The 12,601-nt window shown below is 39.0% G+C and overlaps 1 protein-coding gene across 2 annotated transcripts in view; it reads left to right on the forward strand.

Annotated features, from left to right (window-relative positions):
• The window catches only part of kif6 (kinesin family member 6), a 113,446-nt gene that overhangs the window by 92,099 nt on the left and 8,746 nt on the right, over positions 1-12,601 (forward strand). The window contains exons 16-21 of one of the 2 annotated variants that reach the window (XM_037542173.1): positions 4,171-4,221; positions 6,900-6,981; positions 8,063-8,198; positions 9,775-9,830; positions 11,413-11,496; positions 11,859-11,974. In XM_037542173.1, coding sequence (XP_037398070.1) covers positions 4,171-4,221; positions 6,900-6,981; positions 8,063-8,198; positions 9,775-9,830; positions 11,413-11,496; positions 11,859-11,974 — 525 coding nt within the window. Of the gene's footprint in view, positions 1-4,170; positions 4,222-6,899; positions 6,982-8,062; positions 8,199-9,774; positions 9,831-11,412; positions 11,497-11,858; positions 11,986-12,601 lie in introns of those variants that run through there. The other variant, XM_017690750.2, reaches the window with a different exon arrangement.

Consider the following 12,601-nt stretch of genomic DNA (forward strand, 5'->3'; position numbering starts at 1 on the left):
AATGTTATGCCTGATCAGTGTGTATACAGTGCTGTGTGAAAATCAGAGACCAAACATTTATTTCATTTCCAGTCAAAATGGCCATTAAGTACAGTTTAATTTTTCAGGATTGGGAAGACAAAGCAGAAAACTTATTTAACAGGAAATTACACAGAAGCTACTAAACCACTAAATGTAATATTGTGGCGTCAGCAATGAAGAGCCATTTTCAGAGTGTGTCCCCTCTTTAGCTTTATTACAGCTTACAGTCTTTTTAGATTTAAAATAAAACAGCAGGGATATTTTTCCACATTTTCAAAGTTCAGACTTAGAGGTCGTTTGCATTTTCTGCTTCTCATGATCCAAGTAATCCTAAACATGTTCAGTAATATTGAGGTCTGGACTCTGGGGTGGTCAGTCCATTGTTCTGAGAACACCAGCAGCTTCTTTGTTTAATTATCAAATTTTCTTCATTTGTGTTCATTTCCTTTTCTCTGTAAGGGCTTCTTGAACAGCTACACATCCTTTCAGACCCATAGCATTGAGTTGTCGTCTCACCGTGGAAGGATGGACAGAAACACCTGTTTTGTTTTTTGTTTTTTTAGATCTAAAGCAGCTTGATCTTCTCCTCTCTCTCAAAGATGAAAGCTTTAAGTGCTGGGGATAGTTTTGGATTTCTACTACATCTTGTGTGGTTGCTAGAAGTTCCATTTTCTTTATATCCTATTGATAGTTTTGAATACTGTAGTTTTGAATACTGTAGTTTTGAATACTGTAGTTTTGGAAACTCCTGTTTTTCCATTTTTCCACTTATTACACTTTAAGTTGTTTATTTGATGGGTACAGTTTTGGTGGTCTACCAGGTCCGTTGGTAACCACTGTTGGGACTTCCCTTGTCTCTAAACGTTTTAATTTAGTTTTTCAAAAATGGAGTATTGATTTTGCCTTTGACTTGCTTACATCTTCCTTATTCAAATGGATTATTTTATATATAATTTGCTCAGTAATGACTCACTTAAAGGTGTTTTTGACTTTTACACAGTGCTGTATATATATATTTTGGCCCACAATTTCTGCTTGACTCAACATCATGTCACAAGCGCTGTGAGTGCTCAGCCTCACCTCCTTAATGCACATCTCACCACTCACAGGACACTCAGCCATGCACCAGTTGAGCATCTCTCCAACAGCCATACACTGCAGGGAGAAACCTACAGCAAATGTAGAGCGGGTGCTGTCAGCCACGCTAGCAGCCTTCCAGCCCTTATACTGGTTCTTCTGGTTCCTCTCCAGGACTTCATCTGCCCCTTGTGCTTTCTCATTCTGTCAGCATATGCCGGTCATGCAAGGTTCAAACCACTCAGCGGTTCTGCTAAGTGTTTCTTAATCCCGTTACTTTATGAGGTAAGTTATAGCTGAGCGGCCCATGCTGATCGCCCAGGGGTTTGGTCAGGCAACTGGATCTCTGCTGCTCCGTCGCCCCTTGGGTGTACTCACCTCATCCCGCTCTCTGTTAACGTGAACACCTGGCTGTGTGCATCACTGTCTTCAGGCTGACTGTGACCACTTTTTCTGATATCTACTCTTGTGAACTTGAGCTTGAAAAGACCTTTGTGTATTGTTATATGGGTATATGTTTTTGCGTTCTTCAGTGTAAACAGTTTTCACTAATCTCTATCCCATCTCTGGCTACTCAGCTTGTCAGCACCATCCATTTAGCAGCCTAGGTTGCCATGTGGCTTCCTCATCAACACCACCTGAACAGTGTGAAGGAGCCATAACGCAGAAGCAGAACACAGAGTGATGTATGGTCATGGGTTCAGAAGCAAAAACTGAATGTCAAGTTGGCTGAGATTTTTTATCCCAAAGGATGAACAGTGTATGTGGAACAGCAGCGCTTTAATAAGGGAAATGACAGCTTTTCATTTGGCATCTTTCCGTCTGGATGTTCCGAACATGTCACGCGCTACTGTAGAACCTGATCCAGCGGACCTTGCCATGGATATTACTTTACCATGGACAGAAGTGGGTCACCAGTGGTGCTACCTGATACTGGGATCCCACATGTCATGCAGTATTTTATCTCTGTACATCCTCTGGGATGAGTGAAGGGGGGCCACAGACAGCAAGGCGACTAGATGGGTCACACATTTGCTCCACAGGTCACCTGGGATACTTTCTCCAACCTTCTTCTTTACTTTCCTCCATCTCACCTCTCCTCCTCCACACTCCTTCCCCTGACTATTTCAAATTGCCAGCAAATCCATTTGCTACTGTTACTACCATTTGATGGCCAGGCATTGCTGCTCCTCCTCCTCATCTATTGCTCATTTCAGACTTTAGCTTTCTCTGCAGTGCTCTTGCTGCTGCTCCTATTATGCGGCTCGGTTAAAATGTTGCCTTATGTCAAAGGAATACACCAGCATTTTTTACTTCAGAGCACTGCCATGGACAATCTTTTTAAATGTTTTGCTGCAACTTAATAAAGAACAGAAAACCTGTTGACACCAAAACTCATTTATAATAGAAGTCAATCGGCAGGTGCAGCAGCACAGTGTCTTTTACTGTATTGTAAGCTGTGCAAAAGTCAGAGAACATCCTTTATTTAAATAAACCTTTAATTAATACAGCCTTCATTCAAAAACGGACTAATAGAAACCTAAGGGTTAAAACCTATTGATTTTACTTTCTATTAGGAATTGGCTTAGTAGTTTCCAATACAGCCCAGTATTCTACAGTTTCCGGTAGAATACCTTTAAATCCCATTAGGAAACCTTCAAATGCATTTAAGATCAGCCCTTGGTCACCTGTTAAACCATTAGGATCCATTACATTGTGATATCAACCTATTAAACAGCCGAAACACATTATAAAACTATTAGGAAGCAACAGAAATACAATTGTTTTTGTGGGTTTTTCTTTTTTTATGGGTACTCATTTTTTGTCATAAGATAAAAGCAGAACAAATGTATTTGACAGAACATTGCACAAATGCTTCAACAAGTAAGCATATGCATTTTTTCATCATTTACTGTGTCCAACATTTGCTTTTATTACAGCCTCTGTTCTTTTTGGGATTCTTGCTTTCAGTTTTTTCAAAGAAATCTGCAGGGAGATTTTTTCCCACTTCCAAAATTCAGTATTAGTGTATAGTATTAGAAACTGGACATCAGAGATGTTCAAATTTTCATCTTTGTGTGTCTATACGGTTTTGTCAGCAATGTCTTCTTGACAGCTACACATCCTTTCAGACCCATAGTGCTGAGTTGTCTTCTCACCGTGGAAGGATGGGCAGAAACACCTGTGGAGGTTTTCAGATGTGAAGCAGCTTGATTTTCTCCTCTCGCTCAAAGATGAAAGCTTTAAGTGCTGTTTATCTGACAGGGACAGTTTTGGTGTCCACCAAGTCTTATATGGTTGTTAGGAGTCTGAATTTTTCTACATCTTCTTTATTAAAACTCCATTTCTGGAAACTCGTATTTAATGTCCCTTTTTCTAAGTACAGTGAAATTGTTTTCCATGGTAATCCACTATATGATACAGATGCAGTAGATTGAGATTAGGCTTTAAAATGCAGGCGTTTGTAAGGAGCAATAAAAATATAATCCTTAGTAGCATACAGTATGTATAAATACAGCGGAAAGGACAAAATACTTGTTTTAGAGTCATAGCAAAGCCTGAAATTAGCAAACTACCTGTCCCCTGTCCCTTCTGCTCATCTGTAGCTCTTCTGTATTCTGCAGCAACCCCCCCACCCCCAACCCCCCTGTCCAACCTCATGTTTTATTAGGATTGTCAAAGTGTTTAATCTGGCATATCAACAGCACCAGCACTCTACACTAAATCCACGTTTTTCCACCAACTCCCATTGTAAATGTTCTTACACAGGCACACAACAGACATGTATGTTTTTGTATGGCTGCCATAAATTGTTAGGTCTTAGCAGTGTGGCAGCTGTAATAGATGTGTCTGGGGCCCAGCGTTGCGTCTGTGTTTATGTGAAACATACACAGGCTCTTAAGACATAGTTCTATTTTGTAAACTGTTTTATAGCAATCCTCACTCCCAGATCCCCCTGTCATCCATCTCCACTATGTCACCTAAAGCCTGTTTAGCTAACCTTGCTTAAATAATGTTATGTTAGTCTATCTTAACTCCTGATTCTTTCTCTACCTGTCTGCTACCCCACAGATGAGCTGAAGAAGCAGTTGGAGATGAGACGGATGCAGATGGCCGCACAGGGTAGGTGATGTCCATCATCTGTACTCCATCATGCTTGTCCACGGAAGTCAACAGAGGGGTTTCCTTATCTTTTTGTAATGGCTTTTAAAGTTCAAGTGGAGTTTCCTCATCATTAACAATACAATCACATGCACTAGGCCTACTCATGATGGTGTTTGTTAATCGCAATCGGGACATTAACCTTTACAATACCAATTTGGCAAAGTACACGATGCAAATGAGCCTTCTAACCAATCACTGACTGTGTTATTGTCTGGTGTAAGCATGCTGACCAAACAACAGTGTTCTTTGAAAGTTCAGAGGAATTGAGGCATGCACAAGACCCAACGAACATAAATCATTTTGGTTAGTTATGTTAACAGTATATCAGAAGGTACAGTACTCTATATTTCATTTCCAGTCAAAACTTCAAAAAGTATTAAAAGATTTTGAGAAAATGGGACTCCTAACAACCATGACTGGTAGACCACCAAAACTGCCTCATCACACGTACACAGACAAACACACATTTTCTAAACTGCTTATTCTTCTGAGTTGCGGGGGGAGCTGGAGCCTATCTGAGCGGTCATTGGGTGGAAGGCAGGAAACACCCACAGACAGGTTGATCTATCGCAGGGCAGACAGACAGACATATATATCCACACACAATCACATCTAGGGGCAATTTATCTTGTCCAATTGGCCTGACTGCATGTCTTTGGACTATGGGAGGAAACCCACACAGACATGGGGAAAACATGCAAACTCCACAGAGAAAAGACCCTGATCACCCTGGGCTGGGAATTGAACCCAGGCCCTTCTTGCTGTGAGGTGACACTGTGAGGGGAGAAAGCCAAGCTCCACTCTTGCTTCAGATCTGAAAACATCTAAAATGGAAAAGACAAAAATAGAAAATTTGCAAATCAATCGAAGAAGCTGCTACTGTCCTTAGAGCAGTGGACTGACCACCCAGACCTCAACAGCATTGAATGTGTTTGGGATTATTTTGATAGTGAGAAGCAGAAAATGCAGCCAACTTCTAAGACTGAACTTTGGATTGTGGTAAAATATTCCTGCAGATTTCTTTGAAAAACTGAAAGCAAGTCTGTAATAAAGGCAAAGGGTGAAAGCACACACACACACACACACACACACACGCACGCACACAACACACACACACACACACATTTTCTAAGCTGATTATCTTTCTAGGTCGTGGGGGTGCTGGAGCCTTTTCCAGTGATCATTGGGTGTACGGCAGGATACACCCTGGACAGGTCGCCAGTCCATCACAGGGCAGGGTGAAAACCCTGAGTACTAAAAAATTGATGGTCTGTGCTAAAATATGCTGAAAAATGAATAGCTTGTACTTAATTGCTGTTTTGACTGGACATTAAATAATGAAGGGTACTCTCTGATTTTGGCACAGTACTTATAACAATGGCTAATGTATTTTTGACATATTAAAATGTATATTGCTCTTGGTAATGTAATTTTGCCCACATTATACAAGCCTATATTTAGTAGCCACTTTGCTTTGTAGTATATTTAAATGTATCTTATCCAGATCCAGTAGGTTGTTCTTATCCAGAGCAACCTACAGTTTAATTATGTTACAGATGTAGCTTTATTAGTTATTAGTCACAATGGCTCTTGTTGGTATAGCTTGTTATGCTTGTCAAAGCAGGGAATTGAATCTCAGTCTGCTGCGTGGAGGATGGTGGTATAATCCACTACACTATACTAGTCAATGAATCACTGAATAATAAGCCTTAGAATGTAATAAGCCTGGGCTTTTAAGGGTCAGTTCCATCTTAAGTGTACCCTTCTATCATAAAGTGATAATTAGCTCCTTTTGAAAATAAGTATCTGGGTACATTTTTGACTATTTTTTGTTTTTTATATATTGCGATATTTATCGCAAAAACCTAAAATATCACAGTGTGACTTTTTGTCCAATATCATTCAGCCCTGATGTAGAAACACATTTGTATTAGACAGAATGGGTGTGGGTGGCACAGACATTGATACCTTCTTCTTGATAAACACGTTGGAAGAGGGCAATTCCATGTGTACGAACATAACCTATAGACATAGTCAGTGGCCTATCGTTTAGCTGCATCAGAGAAGAATTTCTAAGAAGCCTTTTTATTATGGTGGTGCATGTACTAGAAACACACCCAAGAGCCTTGAATATAGCCATTCAGTGTGGTGATTGAGTGTGTTGCTATGAGTGTCCCATCTACAGCGACTTTGTGGAGTGTTTATGAAAGACTACAATATTTTGGTTCTGTGGTAGCGTGTGTGGCCTTAACCACTCACTGTTTGATGTGGAGTTTGTTAGTGGCATTACGTGATCTGATTCTGCGTCTCAGCTCACAGTGCTCTAAAAACAAACAGTCCCTGCTGTACCACTGACCACGGCCCAGTTTTCCCAAAAGCATCTTAGTGCTAAGACCATCTTAACGGGTAGAGAAAGTGTTCAGTGCGATGCTCACTCTACCATATGAGAATCATCTTTGTGCTGAGATGCTTTTGGGTAACCCAGCCCAGTGCACTAACCAAAGGACTGAGCAGTGTGAATGGAGAGTTGGAAGGTGGACAGTATAAAGCACAAAATCGAGCATCAGTGCAACAAAACATATTGAACTGTAAAAATAAATGAATATAAAAATGAAGGCTGATTTCTTCTACTTCAGGTGTAATGGGGGTGCAGCAGAATTCAGAATCGGACCCTGTAGAGGAGAGACTCCGCAACCAGATTGAAGAAGAGAAGAAAAGGTGTGTTTTATTCCTCAGATGCTTGTGATGTGGTCCAACAGGTTCTTAAAGGGGAATTCCACTGAGTTTTCTACATTTCTGCATAACTCATTCATTGAAATGTAACCAGCACTTCAGAGTGGTTTAATGTGAAGTGGTTTATTGTAGAGACACATACTAACTAAAATTTCTTTACAGTAGTGGTGATAGGAACCAAGGGTCGCAACGTCTACAATGCAAACACAGCTATTTTATTCACTATCCGTAATGAACAGTGTGGCTCCCTTGTGTCTTCTGGGTGTTTACATGTTATATGGATAATGGTGAAATACTGATGAATCTTTTATTTAAAAATTTTTTTTCCCTTACAACACCAGCATGTACCTGTCTGTCATAAAAGGAGTTTAAACGGGTTTTAGGTCAAAATCTTATCTCAAACTATGATATAATTATTGTAATAATTATTTTTGCGGTTGCTGTAAAGGGCATTAAACTCTTAAGACATCTGGTTCACCCGCACTGTGATGTTTACACCTTTTATTTACACTAAATGCTACTGACTTCTGTGTTTTTTAATGTACTTTGCATTACTCACTGTATGTATATGGTAGAACAGCACTCACACAAAATATGTCAAATAAACAAGATATCAAATCAAACAATCAACTGCATTTTCACAGTGTATCAATACCTACAGCACCTGCTTTTGCCATACTAAATAATATTTGCTAATACTTACAATTAAGATAGTGGAATACAAGTTCTTTTCAAAGACCATATCTATTCCAGACCATAAAGTGCATTATTTTGACAATTATTTTAGCTATTGTCATACATTTTTGATGAATTGATATATTTGATGAATTTACATTTACATGCCTTTTTTCATGATACATTTATATATGTAATATTTCCCAATACATTTTGTAATACATGTATGTTCAAATATATTTGGTCAATATGGCAATACATTCTGAAATACATGTTAGCCTTTGTAATGTATTTGACATGTATTTGAAATAAACCAAAAATATATGTCCATGTATTTTTTTGCCCATATGCATGGTATTCATTTTATACTCCTTTACTGTTCCTTTTATAGTTATAAGAGCACCTTTGGGCGTTTAAAAGGCTTGAAGACAGAGATCGAACATCTACAGCACCTGCTACACAAGTCAAAGATCAAGCTGCAGAAGGATTTTCAGGACTGGTGGACCCAGGAGGCCACAAAGCTGCAGGTTCCATAGCTCTTCATCTGACGTACCTCACAAAACAGAGCTTGCGTAAATTCAGTTTCACAAAATCAAATTGCGTCTGTTTCCCAGACCCAGAAATAGCCAGAGAAGTGGTCTGCTGTGCCATCTCCAGATGGCTAATGTTGCTCAGACATCTCTCAGATCCAATGTGGTCCATATTTTTAGTGTTATTCAGCAACATCTGACCAGCAGACTGAGCTGGAAATGCCCTGTTTTGATCTCGTCAAAAGGAAATATGAATCCATCCATTCGGGATCATGAGCAGCTGTGCAGCATTTCTCCATCCATGAATTTTTCCCAGATCGTTTCCGGAGGAAATGGCTCATCTTGCACTTTGACTTTGCGTGTTCTGTTTTGAGTTTAACTATTAAACTATTAAATTGGGGTTGAGAGATTTTTAAGTCCTCTTTTAGTGAACAAACAGTCTTTTATTACGCAATGGAAACGTCAGCCTGAAAACTTTATAGGAACTCCAATTTTAGAACACTAAAGTACCTATTAGCTCATTAGCTTCTGAGTCAGCTTTGAATTTAGGGTTTAATTTAGGTAATGTTTTCTCTCTGGAACAGCAAACTACACTTTATTCAAGGTTTACTACTTTTTTTTTTTACTTTCAAAATACTGATGTCAGTATCCACGACGTTTGAAATCTGCTTCAGCGCAATAACAGTACTAGCGGCTCAGTGGACAAAGAGACAGTATCACAAAGAGACACCAAAACCTGCAAGAAAAAAATCAATACAGTACATACATTGCCTATAAAAAAATTCACCCCCTTGGAAGTTTTCATGGTTTATTATTATAAAGCATTGCATTGCAGTGGATTTAATTTTTCTTGTTTGTTTTTTTCCGCTGACCATCTTTGATCTTTGCAAAGTGATTTAAATTAATTCCAAAAATAAATCCCGAATTATGTGATTGCATAAGTGTTCATTGCCATCCTTTGGCAGCAACCACAATTTTTTTTTCAAACCTCTTTTCAAAACTGCTCAAGTTCTGGCAGGTTGCATGGGAGTCGTGAGTGAACAGCCTTTTTTTAAGTAGAGCTACAAATTCTGTATTGGATTGAGATCTGGACTCTGACTCAGCCCTTCCAGGACATTAACAGTGTTGTTTTTAAGCCATTCCTGTGTAGCTTTGGCTGTGTGCTTAGAGCCATCCTGTGCTATTAGACCAGTCTCCCAAGGCTCAGGTTACTTGCATAATACTTAATGTTTTCATCCTGGATGTCCTTGTATCTTGCTGCACTCATTTAACCTCTACCCTCATGAGCTTTCTAGGGCCAGCTGCAAGAATCATCCTCATAACATGAGGCTGCCACCACTGTGATTCAAGGTGGGGATGGTGTGTTTATGATGAGGTGCAGCATTTGGCGATAACTTCCAGGGGGTGAATACTTTTCAAAGGCATTGTCTATCACTTTAAAACTAGTCAGACAATATTTTTAACCGAGTGTTCTCTTAGCCTCAGTCGTTTGAGTGCTGTAGTGTTTAGTTCAAGCAAATATTTGAGATTTTAGTCAAATGTGCTCACGGTGTTTATGTGTATCATTTTGCAGAAGGATCAACGACCAGAGAGTGTGGAAGTGAAGCAGAGCCTGAACAGCACAACCAGGTAAGACTAACCATTCCTCAGATACACTCAGCTCCATAATTATTGACACCCTCGATAAAGATTTAAAAAGGTTTATGGTTAATTAGCTCAATCTCACACTGAAAATATATGGTTTTGTTTAAAAAATTGATAAGGATTTTTGTTGCCTTAGATTAAGTTTACTTAAAGGTTAGATCTCATATTTTTAAAGTAAGATTGAGCTACTCAACAAAGCCATTTTTACATTTTTTTACCCAACTTTTTCAATTATTATGGCGCTGACTGTACGTGCATCTCCCAATACAGGAAAAGTAAGACAAGTAAAATTCAATGTGACCTTCATGACCATATATTTTTCTTTGGCTGTGTCATTTACATCTGGATTAAGCTCAACCTTTAAATGGCTTTTGCTTTGCAGGATATCCATATGCAGTACATTTATTTATTTTTCTAAATAAATCAATTTGTTCCTCAAAAATGCTGAAGATCTTGGACATGTCTTAACCACACATATCACCAGTCACAGCAATATATCTTTATGAAAAATATTTAAAGCAAAACACAGATTGTTGATAAGAAAGTGCTTTGGGCTCAAAGCATTTGTCATGCAGCTGTAGTTATATATAGTACTGTCAAAGTGTGTATGAGGGGAAAAAAATGGGTGAATTATTTGGTGGGATAATGGGAATGTATTTTGGCAGCTGATGTGAGCCTGTGAGGAGAACATCATTGCTTCCTCTCAGTGCATTGACAGGAAAGTCTATTTAGTTCTTTCTGAATTTGCAGCGCCCCTAGTGGACATATATTCTGCAGGCTCCTAATGGCATGGTAGGATCAGCAGTCTGCTGGTCAAATTCATTGTTTTTCAGTACTGATATTGACTGCTTTGTGTCCAGTTTGAAAGTTATGAGACTGGTTTGGTTTGGTCTGGTTTGGTTTGGTTTGGTCTGGTTTTCAGACACTTTCTCCAAATTATTCTGGGTCAGTTTTCCAGACAGGGAGAGATTAAGCCTAGTCCTGAATCTGGATTTTCATTTCAATAGAGAAGGTCCATTCAGAATGCTGTGCAGTCCAGGACTAGGCGTAGTCCCTGTCTTGGAAACTGATCCTACAAGTGCCAGTGACAGCATATCGTCCTTGTCCAAAGAAAACTATGTATCTTCATTTTTGTCGATTTTTGTTTTTTTTAGCACGCCAGCTTTTTTTTGTGTGTTTTTTTTTTTAACATTGTGTGAAAATTGTTGAATGGACCAATAGTAATGCTCAAAAATCACTTGGAGTAAAATCTGTTTACACTTAACTTCATTAAAAGGTAAGAGGGTTTTTGCCTTCTCCTGTAAAGTTACTATTTTAGAGATGCTTGTATTTCTTTGGAAAGTGATCATATAGTAAATAGAGTATAATTTGCCTTTTGGAGTGGAAATCCAGAGCTGGTTTGGCAGCTGAGTTGGGCCTAGATTTCTCCTTTGGTCGCCATTAAACTCTTAAAATGGGCAGAATAACACTTGATATTTTACCAAGGCCAGGCATGAAAATAAACAGTTTATCAGTTATTTGCCCTGTGTTTAATTTTCATATGGCTCGTTGTGATCTTTTTCCGTAGACATTCCAGTTCACCTGATCATGCCATCAGCACTCGAGAGAGAAAACTCAGAGACCTACCTGCTCCATCTGCAAGAGATCTGAGGTAAACAAATATGAGGATAAACATATCCTGAGTACAAATAGATCAGTCACATTCAGCTGGATATATTGTGTTATGAGGATATATTACATGTTATTATGGTTATTTCTGAAAGAATGTTCAGTAAGTCATACCATACAAATGGTTTAATTAAACCTATAGATATACCTTGGCCCTCAGGGCCCCAATGGTCCATAGTTTTGCTCCGCCTTTAGCTTTATACCAGATATTCTATATGCTTAATGGCTTGGTTCAGGTATTTTGGAAGATGAGATGTGGACTGTCTGGTGGGCATCAGGGACTGGGTTGAGAAATACTGCTTCAGACAGTGTATAGTATTATATGTTCATGTGTATGCTTTTCAGAGCCTTGTCTTCTACTGCCCTCTCCCCTTCATCTATCCCACTAACTGGAGACCAGCAGACTGATGCGGATATCATGGCCTTCATCAAGGCTAGGCAAAGCCTGCTTACCAAAACAGGTACCTCTTAAGTATTATTTAGATAGAACTAGTTTTACATGGGGACGTGGGGTGAAGCTGGTTAACCACAAGATGTGTTTAATGCTTATAACCAATTTGCGCAGGATAAGAAATCTGTCTTACTGCAGAAAAGAGTAGAAAATGTTCAAATATTTGATATAGCTGTTATTATATTTACCCTAACCATCCGTCTTGCTGTCTTAGATGAACGCACTGTCATTAGCATCATAACTGGCTTGAGAATTCAGCCAACAGTCAACATCGGATTGCAAAACAAAATGAAACGTCTTGCATTTTAATGTTCTGAGCTGCACACTTGAGGAGTGCATATCAGCTTGATTTTAGCCATGTGGAACACAAGTCAATGCTTCTTCGATACTTAAGAAACCCCTTGTCCACAGAATATATGTATGATAGAGTTTTAATGTCAGTTGCACAGGATTACTATAACCTGGGGTTATTTCTATGCTTTGTTTTATAGACGATTATTGTGCTGGAGTCTTTACTGACACAGGAGCATGATGTCTGTTGTCTAACAATGTCTAACATGGAGCATTTAGTGACTAAAATCTCAGAAATGCTGGTAAAAATTAGCCTACCTCCTCAGGTAAAACTAATCCTATCTGA

Source organism: Pygocentrus nattereri, chromosome 10 (genome assembly GCF_015220715.1).
Source record: "Pygocentrus nattereri isolate fPygNat1 chromosome 10, fPygNat1.pri, whole genome shotgun sequence".
NCBI classification, from domain to species: domain Eukaryota; kingdom Metazoa; phylum Chordata; class Actinopteri; order Characiformes; family Serrasalmidae; genus Pygocentrus; species Pygocentrus nattereri.